A 25,320-nucleotide genomic window follows, 5' to 3' on the forward strand; every position below is an offset into this window, starting at 1 on the left:
ATAGCTCTTCAGAAGCTTGCTATAAAGGAAGCAAAGAAACAGGATCAAGGGAAGGGGTGCATCTGTAAATGGGATTCCCAGTACTGGCAATGTGAGAATTACCTATAGGAGTGAAGTTCCTGAAAAGGCAAAGGGTTTTCGAACTGTGAGTACAGGTAGAAGGCTTTGCATTTTAGAGAAATAGGAACTATCCGCCAATTTCAATTTCAATTGAAACAAAAGGGAAGAAAAATATATGAGACGAAATATATGAGACTTTAGAGGAAATATAATTACTGTTTATAGATGGTAAAATACAGCTTGTGACCATGCGAGGGAGAAGGAGGGGGTAAAAGGAGGAAGTTAGATCCCTTTGCTTCTCCCATTCTTACGCTTCTGTGGTAATACAATTAACAACCTTCTCAACAGGTGGGGAGAAGCCAAAGGAATGGAGAACAATCTATTCTTCACAATAATACCAGCTACCCAACTGTGATGTTATTAACAGGCACGCCTCATTTTATGGCACTTCAGATACTGTGTTTTTTACAAATTGAAGATCTGTGGCAACACAGTGTTGAGTATGTCCATTAGTGCGATTTCCCCAACAGCATTTGCTCACTTTCTGTCTCTGTGTCACATTTTGGTAACTCCTGCAGTATTTCACACTTTTTCATCATTATATTGTTAAGGTGATCTGCAATCAGTGATTAAGACTTGCTGAAAGCTCAGATGATGGCTAGTAATGGGAGCATTTAAGTATTTTAAAGTATCATATGTATTTTTTTAGAAACAATGTTACTGCACACTTAATAGACTACGACATCATGTGTAAACATAACTTTTACATGCACTAGGAAGCAAAAAAATTCATCTGACTTGCCTTATTGTGGTATTTACTTAATGTAATGGTCTAGAACCTGTACTATATCTGAAGTATAACTGTATTTCTGAGTGTGATATTCCTTAACTTAACCCTGCACGTCAGCAACACTCCACAGCTTAAGAAGAAAAAACTTCTTAGTATGACATGAAAAAGTTTATTATTATTTCGGGTATGTTCTTCCCAGTCTTTTTTCTAATGATTTTGTTTTCTAGCTAAGACTATTTAATAGATGTAGTATAGGTTATTTAGTATAGGTTATTTAGTATAGATTAGATGTAGTATATTTAACCCTAGGTTATTTAGTATAGGTTAGATGCAGTATATTTAACCCTAGTGCCTGGTTCTACTTATTAACCTCAAAGGATTAAATACAATAATCCATATAAAGCAGTTCATCAGTGTCTGCATATCTTAACCATTTAATAATCATTAAGTACTATTAGAGGCACATCTAAAATAACTGGGGAGTCCCTGGCCAGACTTATCAAAAAGAAAAGAAAAAGGACTGAAATAAATAAAATCATGAATGAAAGAGGAGATATCACAACCAACACTGCAGAAATACAATTATAAAAATCTATTAGGAGCAACTCTATGCCAATAAGTCAGGCAATCTGGAAGAAATGAATGCTTTCCTAGAAATGTATAAACTACCAAAACTCAGGAAGAATACTAAACCTGAACATTCAGACCCATATCCAGCAAGGAAATTGAAGCAGTTATCAAAAATCTCCCAACAAACAAGAGCCCAGGGCCAGATGGTTCCCCAGGGGAATTCTAATTCTTTTGAAACTGTTCCAAAAAATAGAAATGGAAAGAAGACATCCAAACTCTTTATATGAGGTCAGCATTATGTTTATCCCAAAACCAAAGGTCCCACCGAAAAGAATTACAGACTAATATCCCTGATGAACACGGAAGCAGAAATTCTCACCAAGATAGGATTCCAACAGAACATTAAAAGGATTATTCTCCACAACCAAGGTGGATTTATGCTTGGGCTGCTAGGTTGATTCAATATCCACAAATCAATCAATGTGAGACATCACATTAATGTAAGAAAGGACAAGAACCATATGATCCTCTCAACAGATGCAGAAAAAGCATTTGACAAAGTACAGCATCCTTTCTTGATGAAAACACTCCACAGTGTAGGGATAGAAGGTATATACCTCAATATCATAAATGCCATCTATGAAAAGCCCACAGCAAACACCATTCTCAACAGGGAAAAACTGAGAGCTTTTCCTCTAAGGTCAGGAACATAAATGGGATGTCCACTTTCACAAATGCTATTCAACATTGTACTAGAATTTCTAGTCTCAGCAATCAGACAACAAAAAGAAATAGAAGGCATCCAAACCAGCAAAGAAGAACTCAAACTCCCACTCTTCATAGATGATACTCTGGGGAAAACCCAAAGACTCAACCCCCAAATTGCTAGAACTCATATAGGAATTCAGTAGAGTGGCAGGATATAAAAATTGATGCACACAAACCGGTTGCCTTTCTATATACTAACAATGACATAGGAGAAAGAGAAATTAAGTAGTTTAATCCCATTTACAACTGACCCAAAAACCTAAGATACCTAGGAATAAACCTAGCCAGAGGCAAAGGATTGGTACTTAGAAAACTATAGAACACTCATGAAAGAAATTGAGGAAGACAGAGAAATGGAAAAATGTTCCATGTTCATGGACTGGATGAACAAATACCGTGAAAATGTCTATGCCACCTAGAGCCATCTATACATTCAATGCAATCCTTATCAAAATACCATCAACATTTTTCACAGAGCTGGAACAAATAATCCTAAAATTTGTATGGAAGCAGAAAAAACCCCAAATAGCCAAAGGAATGTTGAAAAAGAAAACAAAAGCAGCAGGCATCACAATCCTGAACTTCAAACTCTATTACAAAACTGTAATTATCAAGACAGTGTGGTATGGGCACAAAAATAGACACACAGATCAATGGAACAGAACAGAGAAGCCAGAAATAGACTCCTAACTCTATGGTCAACTGATCTCTGATGAAGCAGGAAAGAATATCCAATGGAAAAAAAGACAAGTCTTTTCAACAAATGGTGTTGAGAAAATTGGACAGCCACATATAGAAGAATGAAACTGACCATTTTCTTACAACATACACAAAAACAGACTTAAAATGGATGAAAGACAGATGTTAAACAGGAATCCATCAAAACCCTAGAGGAGAGGGATGCCTGGATGGCTTAGCCAGTTAAGCATCTGCCTTCCGCTCAGATCATGATCCTACGATTCTGGAATCAAGTCCTGCATCGGGCTCCTTGCTCGGCGGGTAGCCTAGTTCTCCCTCTGCCTGCCACTTTCCCACTTGTCCTCACTCTCTCTCTCTCTTTCTCTGGCAAATAAATAAACTGCAATCTTAAAAAAAAAACCCCAAATCCTAGAGAACATAGGCAGCAACCCCTATGACCTCAGTTGCACAACTGCTTGCTAGACACATCTCCAAAGGCAAGGGAAACAAAAGCAAAAATGAACTACTGGGACCTCATCAAGATAAAAAGCTTTTTTTTTTTAAAAAGATTTTATTTATTTATTTGACAGAGAGAGACCACAAGTAGACAGAGAGGCAGGCAGAGAGAGAGAGAGGAGGAAGCAGGCTCCCCGCTGAGCAGAGAGCCTGATGCGGAACTCGATCCCAGGACCCTGAGATCATGACCTGAGCCGAAGGCAGTGGCTTAACCCACTGAGCCACCCAGGCGCCCCAAGATAAAAAGCTTTTGCACAGCAAGAGAAACAGTCGACAAAACCGAAAGACAACCAACAGAATGGGAGAAGCTATCTGCAAATGTCTTATCAGATAAAAGGCTAGTAACCAAAATCTATAAAGAACTTATCAAACTCAATACCCAAAGAACAAATAATCCAGTCAAGAAATGGGCAGAAGATGGGAAAAGACATTTCTCCAAAGACATCCAAATGGCCAACACACCTATGAAAAAATGCTCCACATCACCTGTTCTATCAGGGAAATACAAATCAAAACCACAATGAGTTATTACCTCACACCAGTCAGATTGGCTAATATTAACAAGTCAGGAAATGAGAGAGTTGGGAAGGATGCAGAGAAAAGGGAACCCTCCTACACTGTTTGTGGGAATGCAAGCTGGTACATCACTCTGGAAACAGTATGGCGGTTCCTTAAAGTTAAAAATAGAGCTACCCTATGATCCAGCAATTGCACTACTAGGGATTTACCCCAAGGATACAAAGTAGTGGTCTGAAGGGGCATGCACCCCAGTGTTTATAGCAGCAATGTCCACAATAGCCAATATAGGAAAGAGCCAGATGTCCCTCAAGAGATGAATAGATAAAGATGTGTTATCTATATACAATTAAATACTACTCAGCCATTTAAAAAAAGAGAGAGAAAAGAAAAGAAATCTTGCCATTTACAACAATGTAGATAGAACTGGAGGATATTATGCTAAGCAAAATAAGTTAATCAGAGAAGACAATTAACAGATGATTTCACTCATATGTGGAATTTAAGAAACAAAACAGAGGAACATATAGGGGAAGGGAGGAAAAAATAACAAGACAAAATCAGAGAGGGAGCTAAACTGTAAGAGATTCTTAATCAAAGGAAACAAAATGAGTGCTGCTGGGTGTGGGGGATGGTTGGGGATTGGGTAACTGGGTGATGGACATTAAGGAGGGCATGTGATGTAAGGAGTACTGGGTATTATGTAAGACTGATGAATCACTGAACTCTACCTCTGAAACTAATAATATACCATACATTAATTGAATTTAAATGAAAAAAAAAATTTTTTTTGAAGATTTATTTATTTATTTATTTTGACAGACAGAGATCACAAGTAGGCAGAGAGGCAGCAGAGAGAGAGGAGAAAGCAGGCTCCCTGCTGAGCAGAGATCCCAGGACCCTGGGACCATGACCTGAGCCTCAGGCTTTAACCCACTGAGCCACCCAGGCGCCCCTAAATGAAAAAAATTAAAAAAAATTTTTTAAAAGAGCACACACACACAAAAAGTAATAAAATAATGGGGATAGAGAAGACCATCCATAAAGGCTTTCCCAGGTAAAGTCATAGTTAAGTGAAAACCTGAAGAATAAATATCATCCTGAAGGTTAAGCAAAGACGAAAATGCTTCTAAGAGAAAATGTGTCCAGTGTAAAAGCCCAGAGGAGAGAAAGATGACAACTTACTTAAGGAGCTGAAAGATATTTAATCTGGCTAGGGTACAGAGTATTTGGGAAGATGAAAGAGAAAAATAAGAAATACAACTGGAGAAATCAATTAAATAGTATTGTGGAAGGCCCTCTAGGGCCCTGTAGGGGGACATAAAGGGGTTAATGCAATCTGGTTTGTATTTTTGAAAGAACATAGACACCATATTAGAAGAAGGACTGCGAGGATTAAAAAGTGGAACTAGAAACTGGTTCCCAAACCCTTATAATAACCAAATAAGGTTATCAGTGGCAAGTAAACATTGGCTATAAAATTTTTAAGCACTTTAATACACATTCTGTATCTTCAAAAATCTTCTTTTCACATTCAATTCTTAACAGTAACAGTAACAAAAAACCTTGATAATCATACCAGTACTCCTCTTCAGGGACCTTATCCAAAGGTGGATTCAGGCAGTAAATATGATAGGCCATGTTACATTCATCACATAGAAGTTGCATGTTAGGTTCCTGTTTTCCACCACATATATGACAGGAGCAAGAATGACATTTCTTATTTGGATCTCCACCACAAATGTCACACTCAGGATCATTTTTCCCTATTAAGAATAAATTTATAACAAGCCCAAGTGTTAGGATCATTTTTACATCTATGAATCTTACAAAGAAAAACACATGAAAATAGCATACAGCTTTTTTAATAGAAAAAAAAATACAAAGAATAATCAAGTGTGGGACTTTATGAATAAATGCCTAAGCTTCATTCTATACCATCAAAATAATAGGGATGAAGCCCATGCAGAGCAGCCATCTCTACCTGCAAGAGGATAATGTATACTCTTGCCTTTATTTTTTTTAATTTTTTTTACTCTTGCCTTTAAAATTTGTGTTGACCAGACTGAGAGTTCCAGGGGCAATGCAGAGAACTCACCAGGGTACCATAAAGTATCTTCAGACTTCAAGGGAATACCACATTCTGTTGCACAAAGTTGTCTGGATCTAACTCCTTAATAAATGGAACTATTAAATACCATGTACTCTGTAGACCTATATCTTTCCTTGAGTGGGCTAAAGTAAGAGGGGAGGGCTGATTTTAAGAGTTAGCAAGCCCATTTTTGTTCCCATTCAAGCTATGCCCCCAAATACTTTTTATCAGTAAAGAAATTAGTATTTCTAACTCAGTTGATTTTTATCTTATTTGTCAATTGGTTCAGAATTCTGGCACGTAAGAGGTGTAGCATTTATTGCCCCCCCACCTATCTAAATCCAAACAGCTTTTGCCAAAGTGTTTCCTTGAAATTGTAAGATATACACATGTACACAAAAAACCTTAATGTTCATAATACAAAAATTAATTTAAATGTCAAAAGAGAAATGGTTGGAAAGATTTTATTAAAAATAGGTAAGTTTACAAGAACCATAATACAGACGTAATCAGGTATATGAAACACAAAGGGAAACTACAGAATTTTATTTTTAAAACACAAAGATGAATTATGTAGATAGTGGAAGATGTCTAGAATGATATAGAATGTTAGAATGATTACTTCCTGGGAGTCCTACATTTACATTTTTAAAATTATTATTTTGAAGGAGAGAGAATGAGAGAGAGAGAATGAGAGGGGGGAGGGTCGGAGGGAGAAGAAGACTTCCTGCTGAGCAGGAGCCTGATGCGGCACTGGATCCTGGGACTCCAGAATCATGACCTAAGATGAAGGCAGTCACCTAACCAACTGAGCCACCCAGGCACCCCCGATATTAAAATTAATATTGTTCTGGATTTTGAATTTCTGACAAATGTATACAATACATTTGTGGGAAATTTACAATAACAGAACTGATGTAGCAATATGAGGGAAATGGGGAAACATACTGGAAAAATGAGTCAGGGGTAAGGGAAAAGGCACTAATTTCAGTATTGTCTGACTGGTCACAACCTATTCCTGCTAATGAATGGCAGATAAAATTCTGTTTCACTTCCACTAAGAGAGCTGTGACAACACGTAACTAATGGCTGTATAACAGACCTAAAAACATGCCTTTGACATGTTTAGATTTTTGGTATAGAGAGTGATGTGATCAAAGGCAATCTGGTTGTTGCTGTGAAATGATTTCTTTACATACAAATTTAAAGTTGTAGCTATAAGGTGATTAGTATTCGGCAGAGGACAGATATGGAGAATGAGAGAGAACAGAATACAGATGTACTAAGAGATAAGAGAAAGACAAAAAATCCTCATCTATCTTGGATTTGTATTGTGTTTTACTGAGAATGACTAACTTCACATTAAATAGGTTTACTCAGGGGCACCTGGGTGGCTCAGCTGGTTAAGCATCTGACTCTTGATTTTAGCTCAGATCATGATCTCTGGGTTGTAAGATCAAGCCCTGCATCAGGCTCCACACTAAGCAGGGAGTCTGCTTAAGATTCTTTTTTTTCTCCCCGTCTGCCCTTGTCCATGCCTCCTCCTCGTGCCTCTAAAATAAAATAAATCAATCTTTAAAAAATAAAAAAAAAAAGAAACAGGTTTATTCAAGTTACTTTTACTCCTAGGATATAACCACACCAGTAATCATACAGAGTATGCCTGAAGGCTATTAATTCAAATCTAGATATACCAGCATTGCAATCTCAAAGAATGAGAATGGCTTAGACTAGTAACATGAAAGTCTATTTACTGATCTGTTAAAGGTATTGTCTTGCTATTATCTTGCACAACTGCGGTAAGAAAAAGTTAAGCAGAAGCCTTTAGTTGGGAGTATTTTTCTAAAACAATACTAGATATTGAGGCTCCTGGCTGGCTCACTAGGTAGAGCAGGCAACTTTTGGTCTCAGGGTTTTGAGTCCCATGTTGGCCATAGAGATTACCTAAAAAAATAAAATCTTAAAAAAAAAAAAAATACTAGATATTGACATGTAGCATAAAGTCAATAAACTACTTTCTCCAAAAAATCCAGAATGAAGAGAGTATGAGACAGTAATCTATTTGGAAAGATAGTGAGTAAGCCATGAATTAAAAGACCCCAAATCTACTCCTGCCTCCGTTATCAACTAGCTGTATGATGTTAAGCAAATACAATATGTAGTGAAATACATACAATTCTCACAATTGTTCATACCTTATTTATTACTTCTCATAAACTCATGGCTCAACTGGCATTGTCAGACTCTACTCATATAAAAATAAGTCTCATTATTAAAAATCAATCTGGGGTGGCCACAAAATTACTGAGTGGGTTATTTGGACAGAATCTAATAGAAAACAAAATGGCAATAAAATACCGAGAAAAAACTTTTTTGAAAACAAATTTTGTCATTTGAGAAAAATCCATTAAGTCCACTAAACCAAAATGATCAAAATTGTTGTTTTGCAAATGTTTGTATGATCTACACTCTTATACTTTCTCAGAAGTTATTTCCTGGGTGGTTAAAATACCAATCAAGTACAACACACGTAGTCTAAATCCATAAGAAAAATCCATACTTAAAAACTTTCCATCTGCCAATGACAGGGGATGAGCTCCAGGTTTCTCGATCTTAAAGATTTCATTTACAAATCTTATCTGGCAGTCATTTAATTTTCCTTCAGAACCCCTGTTTAAAAAAAAAGGAGAAAAGTTAACTTTTGCCACCAAAATCTAAACCCTAAACAATTAAGAGTCATTTCAGAAACCCACTGACTTTACTGATTTAAAACTGGGATTCCAGCTATTCTAATCACCTTGAGCTATTGTTTCCAATGGCAGGAAAAGTCCAACAGTGATTAGTTACTATTCAAAGTAAAGTGTTAACTTTACTGCAATATTAGGGAAAAAAAGTTAGACTTCACCTAGGTTATAAACACTAGGTTGAATGGTACTCTATGAATCAAAATAAAAGATTTAAACATATTTCCAGTAAATACAGTACGTCTCTGAGTTAAAGGTTACTTATTAAAAAGAAAAGTCCTTCAGATTCTAAGCCATATTCTTCAAAGACACAATTTATACCTGTTTACACATGCTTCTTCAAAGTTTCCTACTATTATGGATTTATGTATAGACTTTTCCTTTTACTCTGTCAACATTGGTTTATATTCTGAAGCAATATTATTGGGCACATACAGATTTAGAATTCTTAAATTATCTTACAAAATGTCTCTGTATCTCTAGTAATGCATTCTATATCAAAAGTGTACTTTTTTTTTGGTTAGAATGTGCTTGATGATTTTTCCCACATTTTCACATGCAACACATTTAAACTTTTAATGTCAGATATTCATAAATGCAGAAAACTGCATAAATGTACAGTTTAATCAGTTATAAGGTATACATTCTCTAGTCACTGACCACAACAGGAGGCAGAAGAGTTTACCTCAGAAGCCCTTGGCATGCTCCCTCCCAACCTCAATCTCTTTTATTCCCTTCCAAGACTTGTATTTACCTTAATTTTCTTCAGCCTTATCACCTGTCTTCCTAAGCATATTATATAGTTTTGCCTGTGTTTTAAAGACTCTAATCCATCAATTCCCACATTTGTTGTAGACCTTTCTTTACAATTTGTTGAAGAACCACCACCATTTGTCCTATAGAGTTGCCCAGTATCTTGATTCTGGTATCTGCATTCCCAAAGTGTAGTTTAAATAGGTTTTTTTCTGTTATTTGCATTTCCAGTAAGTTGGTAGCTGGATCCAGAGTAGAGGTAAAAAACCCTGGTCTGCTGCCTGCTTTGTAAATAAAGTTTCACTGGAATACAGCTACACCTACTCACTTACGCATTCTCTATGGTTTTGTGCTACAGTGGCAGAGTTGAGTAGCTGTGATGGTGGAGACCATTTGACTGTTAAGGGCTGGCCCTTTACACACACACACAAAGTCAATCCTTGCATTTAGAAAGGCTTAATCAAACCCAGGTTCATGTTTTGGTAAAACTATTTATAGGTCTATTCTCTTAGGAAGCACCCAGTTTATTTAGTTTTCTTTTCCTATAATGATAGCAGCCGTCGATACTCAATGCTAAGATTAATTCGCTGGGGTTTAGAAAGTGTCGATGTTCCAGTTCTAGCATTCTTTTCTAATTTATTTGCTAGACTTCAATAGAAAGAAACCTCATCAATTATTTGGTGACTCAGTGATACATCGTGTAAAAAATACGGATTAATTATTTTCTTTGGCAACTTTAAGAAATAGTTCCCTAATGTCCTATATAGGTGACCAATGAGTTTCTGTATTACTACGAATTCACATACATATTTGAAGTGTTTCAACGCATTTTAACTATTTTCCTTGTTGATATTCAAACTATCTTTGGCCAAAAGGAACTTCCAGCTGACTCCCAAATTTTTCTGATGAGAAGTCAGCAGTCTTTGTGGCTTTCCTTGTCATCCCTAAGGCAAGATGTTTCAAGTTCATCTTGCACATTTTCTGTCCCTAGTCTGGGGTCCTATCTATAAGGAAGCCCAATTTCTTTTGGGTGGAAATACTTCAAAGCCATACTTCAGGCACTAGAAAAGCTTACTGCAACAAGACTGATCACTGTTTCAAGGCTTCTTCAGTGGACAGAGCTACAAAATTTAAGCATACACATGAATACACATACAAAATACTTCCTAAGTTCACACAAATGCTTTGATCAAAGTCAGAACTAAAGGGTAAATTTACTTTTTAAAAAACAATTACGTGTCCGTTTCTCCTTCTTCCCTAATCAGAAAATACTAATTATCAAAGATACCAGGGATATCTAAATTAGAGTGTTACATATATACTGCTTTGCTGTATCCCACATTACACACAAGACATTCTTACTAGTTGTCATCATGATTACTGAAAACAGTTTTAATCCTTTTGTGTTATTTCCACCTACATCCTACAGTTAGATCTATGATGTCAGATCATAATAATCATTACATGCTATACTTTCTTCTTTGTACTTACTTTTTTTTTTTTTTAAGATTTTATTTATTTGACAGATAGAGATCACAAGTAGGCAGAGAGGCAGCCAGAGAGAGAGAGAGAGGAGGAAGCAGGCTCCCTGCTGAGCAGAGAGCCCGATGCGGGACTCGATCCCAGGACCCTGAGATCATGACCTGAGCCGAAGGCAGCGGCTTAACCCACTGAGCCACCCAGGCGCCCTTCTTTGTACTTACTTTAGTCCTAACTTCTAAATGTAAAAATATTTTAAGATTTTTTTTACTTGTGTGAGAGACAGAGAGTGAGCGTGCACAAGCAGGCTACCCACTGAGCAAGGAGCCCGATGTGGGACTCGATTCGAGGACCCTGGGATCATGACCTGAGCCAAAGGCAGATGCTTAACCTACTGAGCCACCCAGCTGTCCCTAAATGTAAAAATATTTTTAATGTTTATCACTGCACTTTATGTCAAATTTTCTTCAGTCACCTTGAAGGCCTGAAGCTAGTTTTCTAGAACATTCCCCAGGAAGTATTCATGAGAATAACTACCCTAGTTCTTCCAAAGTAATGGCAGTTTGTCTCCAGCCTTTATTCTGAAGGCCCTTTTGGCTAGACTTAAAACCCTTGGTTCATCTTTTCTTGACTCATGAATGTCTTTCTGGGATACTTTCCTTAAAAGGAATGAGGATAACATCCTTACATTTTTTCCTTTTTCTTCTTAGTATGTAATCTGACATCAATGCTTTTAAAAAGAAAAAAATTAAATGTACTGAATCCCTGGATGGCATCATTTCACTTAGCTTTATTAGCTCACAGCTATAGAGTTCCATAGAATTCATTTATTTTAATTATTTTTTGGAAATGCATTCACTACTACAGAAACTAAAATCTAATCTGACAAAAAGCAAATGAGTAGTTGTCTGGGGCCAAGGCTGAGGATAGTGGAGATATCTAAGGGACCCAAAAGAACTTTTGGGGGTGATGAATATGTTCTAGCTCTTGATTACAGTGGTGGCATGGATGTATGTACTTACCAATATTCACTTAAAATATACAGTATTTATTTATATTATATATATATTATACATTACATATAGTATTATATATATAAATATATATAATATTGTTGTATGTAAATTACACCTCCAAATTATTTTAAAAAGATACTACGGAAGCTTACGTTCTTAAATCTCCTGGCTCTATTCTCTTTCTCTATTTTTAACTTTTTTATTTTTGTCTTTATTGTCCCTATCCTACTCAGTGTGGACTAAATTCCCAGTAGTTTTTCTTAATGGGGCTTTGTCCTGGAACAGTTTTAGCTAGATAATTTTAAGAGCTTGCTGGTTGCTAATGCCTTAAAATTTTATTGCAAATTGCTTGTACTCACCTAAACTGGTGTGCATACCCCTTCTAGCTTCAGTTGCTGCCTTAGTCCTCTTGTAACATTAACAAATCACCTTAAAACAAAAATTACCTCACAGTTTCTGCGAATCACGATTTGGGAAGCAGCATAGCTGGGTAGTTCTGGCTCAAGATCTTGCACAAAGTTTCAGTCAAGCTGTTGACCAGAGCTGCAGTCTCATCTAAAGGCTCAACTAGGGCAAGACCACCAGGATGTATGAAATCCTCATAAAACAGTAGCTGGCTTCCCCCAAAGGAAGTTATCTGAGAGAGCCCAAAATGGAAGATTCACTGTTTTTATAACTGAATCTTGGAAGTAGTAAATTATCACTTCTGTCATATCCTATTGGTCACAAGAGTAACCCTAAGTAAAATATGGGAGGGAAAATGCAAGGTGTAAATACGAGGAAGCAGGAAATACTGGAGATCATTTTGAGAAATGGCCATCATACCTGCTTTTCTCAAAACAGCTTGCTAAGTTAGTTTATTATTTCAGAATTCTTGGGTCCATCATATATCCTACAGTTACCCCTTCCTACCTCTTGCACAGCTACCAATAACACACTGGTCTTGTAGCTTTAAGTTATTTATCCCACCAGCTTTTTTCTTTTTTTTTTGTAGAGGATACCACAACACCCTGAATGGTTATACAAGTTGCCCATGAATTCTGGATTAGGTATTTTAGTTGTTCTATATGTTTGTGTAAGAATATCTAGGGAGATTAAAAATCTACACTGTTATCATCTACTTGGAATCCCATCCATCTTTATAATGGCAACTTGTGTGACTTCATACTTAAGGAATCTTTCTTATAAGCAGCATATGGATTTTTTTTTAATCCTATTCATCTTTAACTGTAATATCTAGCTCACATTTAGTTAATATAAATGGCTGAAATATTTGGGTTTGTTTCTATCATTTTATTGTTTTCCATTTTATCTAGCTTTCTGTTTTTTACTCTTGATTGCCTTCTGATTCATTCTAATAATTATTTCATTTCACCTATTAATATGCTAATGTTTTTATATTTTATCATTAAAATTCTATTTAGCTACATTACAATTATATATTAAATCATATATACTTAATAATTCTATGAAAAGTTTAATTCAGTGGTTCTTAAAGAATATACCATGTAATAATACCATGTAAATAAACCCAAGAAATCAATCTTAAGTTTTACTTCACTACTACCTTGATCATGTCAGAATTTCACAGCTTCATTTATCACCCCCCATTTTTTACACTGTTGTTATCCATTTCATTCTACACAGAAACTTCACTAGTGAATAGTCTGTTTGTACTTACTTGTTCAGTTATCCTTCCTCAGTTCTTTAATTCCTTTCTGTTTTTCCTTGTTTCTGAGATTACCTTCCCTGTGCTTAAAGAATTCTTTAGTAGTAATAGTCTACTGGTACTGAATTCTTTGGTTTGGTTTGATAACATCACTATCTTGGCTTCATTTTTTTGTAAACTATTTTCACTTCTAAGTTGAGAATTTTTTTTTAGCAGTATTTTCAGATGCTGTTTCATGTGTTCTAGAGCTTTTATTATTTCTGATGAAAACTCAGCTCATATTCCTTCTGTTTTTACCTTTAAATTTCACCAGCACCACTGTGCTTTCTTTATATTTATCCTGCTTAGTGTTCACAGGTCTTTAACCTGGGCTTGGATCTTCTCACTTTTGAAAATTCTAGCGATTATATTTTCAAATATTGTTTTCACCTTTCTCTTTTTCAGGAACTACAAGTAGATGTAATGCACACCTTTTACCAGGACCCCTATGTCCAAAAGTCTTTTCTGTATTGTTTCTCCTATTTTTTTCCATGTTTCAATTTATCCAAATTCTTCACTGACTTGCCTTTGAGTTCACTACTCCTATCTTCTGCTTTTAAGTCAATCTAATGAAGTCTTAGTTTCAGATTCTGTATTTTTCAGTTCTAGAGTGATTTCACAGATTCAATGTGATTATAGATTCCAATTCTCAGTTGAAATTCTCCATCTTCTCATTTTCTTGAGCATTTAAATCATAATCACTCTAAAATCCCTGAGAACTTGAAATATCAGGACCAGCGTTTTTTAAATAGGTTTTATTTATTTGAGAGAGAGTGAGCGAGCAAGTGGGAGCACACAAGTGGGCAGTGAGAGAAGGAGAGCTGAGCAGAGAGCCTGTTGTGGGCCACGATTCCAGGATCCTGGAATCATGACCTGAGCAGAATGCTGAAGCTTAACCAACTGAGTCACCCAGGTGTCTCAAAGATCAGCTTCATTTTTCTGGCTGGTTTTTCATTACGTGACCCTGTCTTTTTGTAGTGTTTTTGGCTTCATGGCAGGATAAATATAAAGAAAACACAGTGGCTTATTGAAATAATGTTGCTGAAAACTAAAGATAAAAACAGAGGGACTAGAAGCTGAGTTTTCATCAGATACAGCATAAGCCAGAATACAGAACAGCATCTGAAAACACAGATGAAAAAATTCTCAATTTAGAAATACATTTCTAATGAAAAACAGGTTACAAAAAATGAAGCCAAAATAAAGATGTTATCAAACCAAACCTAAGAATTCAATAGTATAAATATAAGACATTAGAGGAGGCTTCAGATATTTCTATACCACAAAGAGGGAGCAATCTTCCTTCTGCTGGGAGATACTCTGGTGTTTTAATATTTTATTCAGCAACTATGCAAAGGCAAGTCTTGTTTATAGTCTTAGTTAAAATTTAGGCTACACACTTGTCTTAGCCATCCACTCTGTGGGACCATTCCACTAGTGATCCCCAAATCTATATTTGTCTCCTAAAACTGCTGAAAATTCCACCACGTTGTTTACTTACATTTTTAGCCTCCTGCCCAGCAAAACTTCAGTATTTAGCAAAAGTTGTATCAGGAAAACAGGCCATCCCCATTACTTGCCTAAAGCTCTGATTTCTGTTTCCACCATGCCCCCAACTGCTTTCCATTAGATATGCTCTGCATCTGTAATTAGCAAAGCTCCCAGGGCCAAAAGCAACTACAAAAAACTGCCTTCTGAAGTTCTTCCCATTCCAGAGTCCTAAGCCCTGGTGGTTCTCGTTGCCTCTCTGTTGCCTTCAGATGAAAATGGTATTTGATCTGGATCTTCTAGTTGTTTTAGGTAAAAATGCTAATTACTGCTAGCTAGTCCATCCTACCTGGAAACAGAAACCTTCCATGTATTTCAATAGATGCTTCAATAAATATCACAAAAACAATTTCAATATCTTTTTTTTAAGATTTATTTATTTATTTATTTGACAGAGAGAGATCACAAGTAGGCAGAGAGAGAGAGAGAGAGAGAGAGGAGGAAGCAGGCTCCCTGCTGAGCAGAGAGCCCAATGCGGGACTCGATCCCAGGACCCTGAGATCATGACCTGAGCCGAAGGCAGCAGCTTAACCCACTGAGCCACCCAGGCGCCCCACAAAAACAATTTCAAAACAAGAATCACTTTTTCACTCTTTTATCATTTTAGCTGAAGGCCTACCATACCCATTTCTTTTGCACAAAGTTTATGAAGCATAAATCACACCAAAAAACATGAAAATTCCTTCAATACTACATTTCATTTCAATCTAATAGACCAACAAATGTAAAATACAGTATTTTATATACTACCAAAAAAGAAATTGGCCTGCAATGGGGTAGTCTAAGAACCACCCCTAAAGTTGGTACTCTAGATGGAAACCAACCAACTCTAAGACACACTATTTTATGAAATTATAAGAAAGAAAAAAGTCTGAGATGAGGTGTCTAAGGACCCTCAAGTAAAGCTAGGATACCAAATGGTTCTTCTCACAGTTTAAGATAAATGGTAAATAAACCACCTTGCAGGTAGAGACAGAAAATAAACAGGATTATTTTGATGTTATCACTGAGTAAAAAGAGAAAAAGTATCCCAAGAACTGAACCACAAAAGGTATGATTCATGCTATTTTGCAGATACAAATTCATACTACCTGTGTGGTCTAAGGCTCAGAGAATGTTAAGTTAGATGGTACTCCAAGGTGCCTAGCAGAAGCAAACTCAAATCTCTGAAAAGAACCTAACTGTGTTCCAATAGCAATTTAAAAATACATTTTGAGATGTTAAAAACAAAACAAAACAAAACAAAACAAAAACCATTGATCTCCGATTCTGTGAAATACTCTATTAACTGAATATGCATTATAACTTGTACCTAGAACAGGGCCTGGCACATGGCAGCTACCAAAAGGGCATTAATGTTTTAGTAGTATGACAGGCAGAACAAATAAGTGCCAAAGATCTCAAGATCCTAAGTGTGGGAACATATGAATATTATATTACATGGTGAAAGGGACTTTGTAGACAGGATTAAGTAATGACCTTGAAATAGGATTATGCAGGTAGGCCCAAGTTAATTACAGGGAAACTTAAAAGTAGGAGAGTCAGAAATGTAATGTTAAAAAGGGAGGAAGTGGGCAGTGGGCCAAGGAATTGGGGTGTAGGGCCTCCAAAATCTGAAAAAGACAAGGAAATAGATTCTCTTTCAAAGTCCCCCAAAAGTAACACATCTTTGCAACACTTTTAGTCCAGTGAAATCCATACAAGACTTCTGACTTAAAGGACTTATAAAATGGTGAGTTATACTATTTAAGCCACCAAGTTTGTGGTAATTTTTTGCAGCAAGAATAGGAAAACTACCACAAGTAGGCCAAGAAAGACAAATGTCAGATGATAATCAATATTACAAAGAAAAATAAGAGTAAGGAAAGAATTCAAGGAATCTATGCCTGGCATGTGCATATACAATTTTATACAACACAATCAAGAAAGTGACGTCTTCTGAAGTGACGTCTGAACAAACAACTGTGACAAGAGACAGAGCAAGTATCTGCGGAGCAGAACAGGCAAAGGGAACACCAAGTGCAAAGGCTCTGAAGCAGTAACATGTTTATATATATGATTAAGCACCACAAGCTGACCCATATGGTCAAAATACAGGGAGTTTTGATTTATAACTTGAAAATGGACACCAAAGTTGTACTGTGTAAGAATGTTAAAAATATCACTAAAGAGACTTGATGATAAAAGAGTATGGATAAAATTTAGTAAATAAAGCTCTTAAAAAAATGGCACTGAAAATAAAGTCACCCATAGTTTAGTTTTAGCCTTAGATAAATTATTTTCTTGTTATAGAATTTAAATTCCACTCATCAATACCTAAACTAATATAACTTCATGTGGTATTAAATATAATATGCATAGCAGTAACTGAACAAAGTATTATAAAAAACAGATTTAAACTACACAAACTTTTGTTCTGAATTTTCTTCAGTGCTAAAACAGAAACAGAAAATGACACTAAAAATATAATTTGATCACTAGAAGTTTAAGCATATTCACTTTTTGGTACTCAGAAATTTAAAATAGATGGACACCTAGGTGGCTCAGTTGGTTAAGCATATGCCTTGGGCTCAGGTCATGATCCCAGGGTCCTGGGATTGAGTCCCAAATCAGGCTCCCTGCTGAGTAAGGAGCCGACTTCTCCCTCTGCCTGCGACTTCTCCCTCTGCCTGCCGCTCCCCCTGCTTGTGCTCCTGTCCTCTCTGACAAATAAACAGATGAAATCTTAAAAATAAAACAAAACAAAACAACAATAAAAACAGAAACAAGCATGGACTTTAATTCCAAGTTCCCTTGGAATTAAATATCCTTGTCTCAAATAAAATATCCAAAATAGATTAAATATCTATCTATTTATTGTCAAATATCCTTGCCAAATATCCAAGATAGATTAAAAAGGGTGTCCTGCATTTCTCCTTTTGTACCTTCAATATAATAATATAGAATGTATCAAAGCTGTAGGCTTCTTATCTGCAAAAGCTTAATAAAATTCATAATCTGGTGGGACAGATTAAAAAGTCACAAACTAAACTCAGGAATAAAAAAGGGAACATCATAATAAAGACTGCACAATAAAAAATGACATTAAACAAACTTGTGACAATAAATAAAATTTAGGTAAAATCAAGTTCCTAAAAAAATAAAATTTTAGGGGTGCCTGGGTAGCTCAGTAGTTAAGCGTCTGCCTTCAGCTCAGGTCATGATCCTAGGATCCTGGGATCAAGCCCTGCATCAGGCTCCCCGTTCAGTGGAAAGCCTGCTTCTTTCTCTTCCACTCCCTCTGCTTGTGTTCCCTTTCTCACTGTGTCTCCTTCTGACAAATAAAATTAGAAAAAAAATATAAAATGTTAATTCAAGAAATAGGAAATCAGAGTCTCCCCATCATTACAGAAATTGAGCCAATCATAAAAATCCTTCCACAAAGAAAGCTCAGCCCCAGAGGGCTTTACTGAGAAGTTCTACCAAACAGTCAAGAAAAAAACACAAAACTTCATTATAAGACAAATATTATTCTATTTTTTATAAAACCCAATAATTTCTGAAGGATAGCTAGACAGGCAAATTAACAAGCAAAGTTTACTCAGTAACACAAATGCAAAAATTCCACACAAAATATTGTCAGTGCAAATCCAGGACAGCATTTATCCACAAAATGCTTATGACAAATACTATAGTTGTTGGTGGAGTTTTGAAAAGTTTTTCTTAGCGATAAGGGAGAAAAAAGATGTCTGTTATCACCACATCCTTTCAATAATGTACTAGAGCACAGCTGGTGAATAAAAAAGATTAAAAGACAAAAATGTCCTAATTCAGAGATAATCATAAAAATTCCCCCCAAAATCTATGTGTCAATTAAAACTAGGAAATTCAGTAAAGCTACTACATACAAGATTAAAGGTTACTTACATACCAGTGACTGCCCCCCCCCCCCCCCCCCCCCCCCCCCCCCCCCCCCGCAAAAGCATTTATAGGAACAGTAAGTAGTACCTAAAGTTAATAGGGTAAGATCAGATGTCTGGAGAGTATTGAATAGGTTCTACCATATACCTGCCATCACTGATTTATTTTGAACCTATAAAAACATGTTATATGTTTCAAGCTAATAGGAGAAAAACACATTAAAGACCTAAACAAATGGAGAAAAAGCACATTTCTGGATTAGAGTCAACACAATATGTATTAAGTTCCCAATGGTTTTTAAGTTTAAATTACCAAGATGACTTGGAAAACTCAAATGAAAGCACAAAGACCTAAGAAAACAGAACTACTGAAGAGCAAGGTAGAAAGCCCTGTTCTGTCTTATCATCAAAATGTGGAACTGACAGGATACACAAAAATAGACCAATGGTACAGAATGGAAATCAGATGGATCCATCAAATTACATACTTGATATGAGGTGATACTGAAGACCAGTGTGGGGAAAAATGGGCTTTTTAATAAGCAATGCCAGGAAAGATCATTATCTATATATATCAAGATAAGTCAAACCCTTATCTCAAAACCTACATTGAATGGATTAAAGACCTAACAAAGGCAAAACCACAAAGCTTTTTAAATAATATCTTAACTCATTTTGGGTTAAAAGGTGAAAAGTTTCTCTCCTGCCCACTCCCATGTTTACTGAGATATAATAGACATACACTGTAAGTTTAAGGTATATAACCTAATGATTTGATAGATGTATATACTGACAAATGTTTACCACAAAAAGTTAGCTTCCATCACCTCAGATAGTTATAATTTCTTTTTGTGACTATAACTTTTAAGAGCTTCAAAATATAAGAAAAACTATAAAAGTGAAAATCTTTACCCTTTACATAACTGAAATGGTCAAGTCTTCATAATTAGAACTCCTTAAAAAAAATCAGTAATACAGACTTAACAACAAAACATTAATGTTTGGAACAGGGTTGTCACAAAAGGTATCTAAATTGACAACAAACATGAGGTTATTAATCTCATTAGTCAAGGAAATGCAAATCAAAACCATAATGATATACTATTTTATTATATACCCCTCTGATTAGCAAAAATTCAAGTGTGACAAAATTAACTATGAATGAGAATGCAGAGCAATGGAACCTCTAATACTGCTGTAGAAGTGCAATCTGATACAGCTACTTAAATATTTGGTCCTATCTATACAAGTCAAGATATACAGGTTTTACAACCCCAAAATTCTACTTTTGGGCAAGATGCACCCTACAAAAACTAATGCGCATAAGCAACAGAACATGGGTATGATGTCACGACAGCATAAGCCCAAAACTGTCAATAGCAGAATACATTTAGACTTTGGTTTCGATTATTTATCCACTATTTCCAGTAAAGAAAAAAAAGATTTCTAACCATGGAAAAAAAAAAATCCTATCCATACCACATGCCACACTGACTCCTTTTTAAGCTCTTAACATTTCTAACACATCTAGTAAAAACTTAAATGACACAAAACATAGTATTTTACAGGATAGTGTGTTTTACTGTTGGGATATCTATCACATGTTTTCTCTAGTGAGTCATTATCTGCCTATCTATAATTTCCACTCAATCTTAGTTCTAGTCCCTAAGGCCAGGATGCTCCACTCTAACTATACTTCAGAATCCCTCAGGGAAAATCTTTTAAATAGGAAGGTATTTTTCCTTTTTTTAACTCTGTGAGTACTTTTATCTCCTCCTATTATATACACATGCTGTTTTGTACTTCTTACACTCAAGTACGTTATAAGATTCCCTATCTAACCCATTTATGTACAGGTCTTTTCCTTTTCTTCATGATTTGTACCCTTATACAAATCTGAATTTGTTCAAAAGTCTGAGTTACATCCTTACCTGGCAACAGAATCACACTAGTGTTTGTAGAAAGTTCTGAAACTGTTTTCTAAAATATAAGCTATTTTCAGCACCCTACAACATTCTTTTTATCTTAGAAGTCAGCGAATTTTTTCCATGAAGGGCCAGAAAGTAAAGAGTTTAGGTATTCAAGCCAGGTAGTCTCAATTGCATCACTGAACAATGCTGAATACAAAAACAGCCACAGATAATGTGTAAATGGAGGGCATTATTATGTTCCAGTTAAGTATTTTCATAAAATCAAGCAACCAGTAGGCTGTTATTTACTGACCCCCTTCTTTGTGTTCTAGAATCCCCAATGCTCAACAGAAATGTATTTATAAAAATTCATTCTTAAAAAAAAAAAAAAGCAAAGCACAAAATACATATATGAGATTATTTACTTAAATAGTATAAAAACTAGAAAGAGTTTAACAGACTTTAAAAAAAATTAGTTACTGTTCATCCAATAAATTCTACTCAAAAGAATCGGACACAGAAAGATGGTGATAATATTTTCCTATGTGTTAAGAAAGTAGCTGTGAAACAATGCATGGTACTTTATCACTTGAGTGAAACACCAAATGATTTTTTAAAAAATTTTATTTATTTGCAGAGAGAGAGAGCGAGCACACGTGCACACACACATGCACAAGCAGGAGTAGTGGCAGGCAGAGGGAGAAGCAGCCTCACTGCTGAGCAAAGAGCCTGAAGGGAGACTGCATCCCTGGACCCTGGGATTATGACCTGAGCCCAAGGCAGACACTCAAGTGATTTAGCCACTCAGGCACCCCAACACCAAATTATTTCTTGTGACATCTTATATTTTGAATTCTCTTTATTAAGCTTGTTAAATTCTGTAAAATGAAGAAAATTACTATAAAGAAAAATTTCAGCTAGCCTTACTAAGTACAGCAGATAGGTGGTCAGGCAGATATTCACTGCTATTATATCAACATAAATTCTCATTAACAACCACAGCTATTGACATGCTTTTGTATATTACCTGTAAGAATCCTGTGAGGTAAGCAAGGATTTCTTGAATAAAATATTCAGCTATTTCCAAGATGCTTTCAAATAATATCTCCACAGCCTTAAAGCAGTGATGGACATTTAAGGGCCATCCTTAATAAAAAAAAAATCTCAAGAATTTATATTAAAAAGTTCTCCTTTAGTACGTAAATTTCTAACTTTCATAGATACCTTTTTTTTTTAATTAAAACTAAGGAACATGTGTGTAATACCTAAAAATTACATCCTTGATTACTTCAGTAGCTAAAGGGCATCAGTGTAAGTAAGTAATCTTACCCCAAGATAATATTCACACGAAGTTCTTTTTTGGTCCTTGAGATTGTCTTCAGTGCGGTAATTTCTGCATCAAACCAAAATCCTCTATTACCAGGATTTTCTACAGAGTAATTAACCATTACCACATCACCGACATTTAGTTCATTCCACTTCAAATTGGTTCTAGCTCGTGGTCGAAGATCCTTGACATTTATTTCTACCGTACCACTTTCTGGATATCTGAGGAGAGAAAAAGAGAAGAATCACAAAATGCTGCTTACTATCAAAGACTGAAAGTATATTGAATACATATAAAAAGCCCAACCACTCTTAATTCCACTTAAATGTTATTTTTTTCATGATTGTAACTGCCAGAATAAATAGTTTTTGGTAACATTTTAGTAAGACATTCTTTGCTAGCTTAAGGGGTAGGAGTAGGTAAAAACACAAGCTCTTCTTGCTCCACATTTTCTTAACCTAAGCTTAAAGATTACTTTAATAGGACCACATGACCTGCTCTAGAACAGTTCACCGAGATCTGCTATTTGCTTTACACACAGTAAGAATGAACTTAGTACATTTCAATAACCTCCATTTTTCCAGGAGAGGCAAAATTCTAGTTCTTACATGTAGCCATGTAGTCTCATAACGGATTAAAAAAAAAAAAAAAGGACCCATGTGAAATAATTCTAGCAGAATACTGGTTCTGCGCTTCTAAAGGTAAGCTTAACTTAAACTGAAACTTGATCTAAACCTAAAGCTTTAGAAGTTTCCTAAAATTTAGGCCTAACTTCTGGCATTAACAAGCCAAAGAGAGCAATGTAACAGTAACAATAGCTACAAAATTAAGACCTGTAACTCTTGGTAGTAGGGGAGTCAAAGAAATAAGTAATGTCTTGTTCCTACTCTTGGAAAGCTCAATCTGCTGGGGTAGGCCGAACTATTATAATGGTGTTTCTCAAAATATGAGCCCCACACCAGCATGAAATCAACACCATCTGGGAACATGTTACAAATGCAAACTCTTCGGCTCCACTTTGGAGGAGTCAGATCATCTGGGAATGAGGCCCAGCAATTAATTTTCACAAATCCTGTCAGTAATTAAAAAGCATGCTCCAGTTTGATAAACCTAGTGCATTATATGAGTAAGCATCATACCCTACTGTGACAGTATTAACAAGGTAGACAAGACCATTAACCCTTAACCGTGAGTCCAAAGTTGGAAGCAGTTCTAGCAGGAAGGCCTTGGTTCTTCTGAAGAAACCAAGTATTATTGCAAACCTAGGACTCTCATAGTATACCTAACTCATTTAGAGTAAACGGGCATAAATCCTGGGTGAGATCTTTAGTTAATCATCCAATTTAACAAAGTCTCTTCATATTTTAGTTAACTGAAAAAGAAAAAAATCTCACGATCAGCAAAGGGCCTCAGTGTAGATCTGGTCCAATTACCTTCTTAGTGCCATAACTCCCTTCTACAGTAAGTCTTCCAAATAAGCATGTAACCTCTGCTTAGACAGTAAGTGATAATGGGGCAGTTTTAATGCTCAGAAAAGCCCTTCTATCTTCATAAAGCTCTGACATAGGGAAGAGAAAACACCTGATACTGGATCAAACATAAGCTTTGCAACTAATTTTGTACCTAAGTCCCAAGAGGAAACTTAGACACTGTCCACAAAAGATGTAATACTGGACAGTCGAAATGTCCTTGCCACTGTCAATGTTCTCTTTTAAGTAAAAATATTTTAAGTGGATTTCCTTCAACGTATATAAAACTTATATTTTGAGTCCTTTATCATCCTGGTGTCTTCACTGGCTGGATTTAAATTCCCATTTTAGCTTTTTACTACTGGATATCCTTGGGAAAACTCTGTATCCATATTAAACCTTGCCATATGTAAAATGTAGTTTAATGTTAACTAAGTGTTATCACATGTGGTTGTTTCCAGAACTAAAATAAGACTTGTAAAGTGTTTAAAACAGCATATAATGGGTTAAGTAAATGTCAGTTAATATTCTGTCATTATCCCACAGAAATAATCCCAAAGAAACTGACAAGTACAAAACCATGTCTATGGTTCTGCTTTTCTCCCATTTCAATCCCATTTTTTAATGGTCAAACCTAAATTTAGAGGTCTCTTGCCGAACACTTGTGTTTATACACTCATGTTGCTTCACATTGGTTTGGTCACAAAAATAACCAACATCTCTCCCAATCTGTAAAGTAAAGTTAAATTAGGTTACTTAAGATTTCTCTAATTTGGAAGTTTGTGAACTTGTTTCCTGCTTCAATATCCTTAAAACCATAGGATAGAAAACTATTAAAATTCTTTTCTCAGCTGTAATGTCATGATGCCAAAATATAATTTTCACATTATATATGTTTAATACAGTTTAGTACAGTAAGAAAGCATACATAGTTTAATACAGTAAGAAAGCATATTTCAATGGCAAAAAAATTCTACAGACATCCTAACACACACAGAATTGTGACACATAAGCTCCACTATAACTCCTTTTTCTTCAGATTCATATCTCCAACGACATTTCTCTAATAGATAATTTAGAAGCACCTGAAATTCAAGGCATCCAAGATGGAATTCCCCATCCCATAATCTGATGTTCAGTATTCTCTAGAGGAAACTATTTATATTCCCAAAAACTTAGGAATTATCTCCAATTCCTCTAATAATGCCTTCATTCAGTTAATAAGTTAATTCAGTTAATAAGTCCTCCTTATGCTGTACCTTTAACATCTTTCATATAACAATACCCTCCTTAACGAAGACTTGCTCTAAGCCTACTGTCAAGGCCTAACATAACTCCCTGTCTTTAGGATCACATCTTAAACCCACACCACACTTTTGCTGGAGTTTAAAAACAGGATAAACCAAAACTAATAAATATAGTTATACTATAACTATAAAAAGAATTAAGAAATAGAAGAAACCATGATGGTCATTGT

The 25,320-nt window shown here is 35.7% G+C and overlaps 1 protein-coding gene across 3 annotated transcripts in view; it reads right to left on the reverse strand.

Moving 5' to 3' along the window:
- UHRF2 (ubiquitin like with PHD and ring finger domains 2) overlaps positions 1-25,320 on the reverse strand; it is an 84,675-nt gene that overhangs the window by 25,994 nt on the left and 33,361 nt on the right. For all 3 annotated transcript variants that reach the window (XM_032306567.1, XM_032306565.1, XM_032306566.1), the window contains 3 exons: positions 22,377-22,595; positions 8,551-8,660; positions 5,478-5,664 (listed from right to left, as the gene is read on the reverse strand). In XM_032306567.1, the coding sequence (XP_032162458.1) occupies positions 5,478-5,664; positions 8,551-8,660; positions 22,377-22,595 (516 nt within the window). The remainder of the gene's footprint in view (positions 1-5,477; positions 5,665-8,550; positions 8,661-22,376; positions 22,596-25,320) is intronic.

The sequence above is a fragment of the Mustela erminea genome, chromosome 12, assembly GCF_009829155.1.
Source record: "Mustela erminea isolate mMusErm1 chromosome 12, mMusErm1.Pri, whole genome shotgun sequence".
Classification (NCBI taxonomy): domain Eukaryota; kingdom Metazoa; phylum Chordata; class Mammalia; order Carnivora; family Mustelidae; genus Mustela; species Mustela erminea.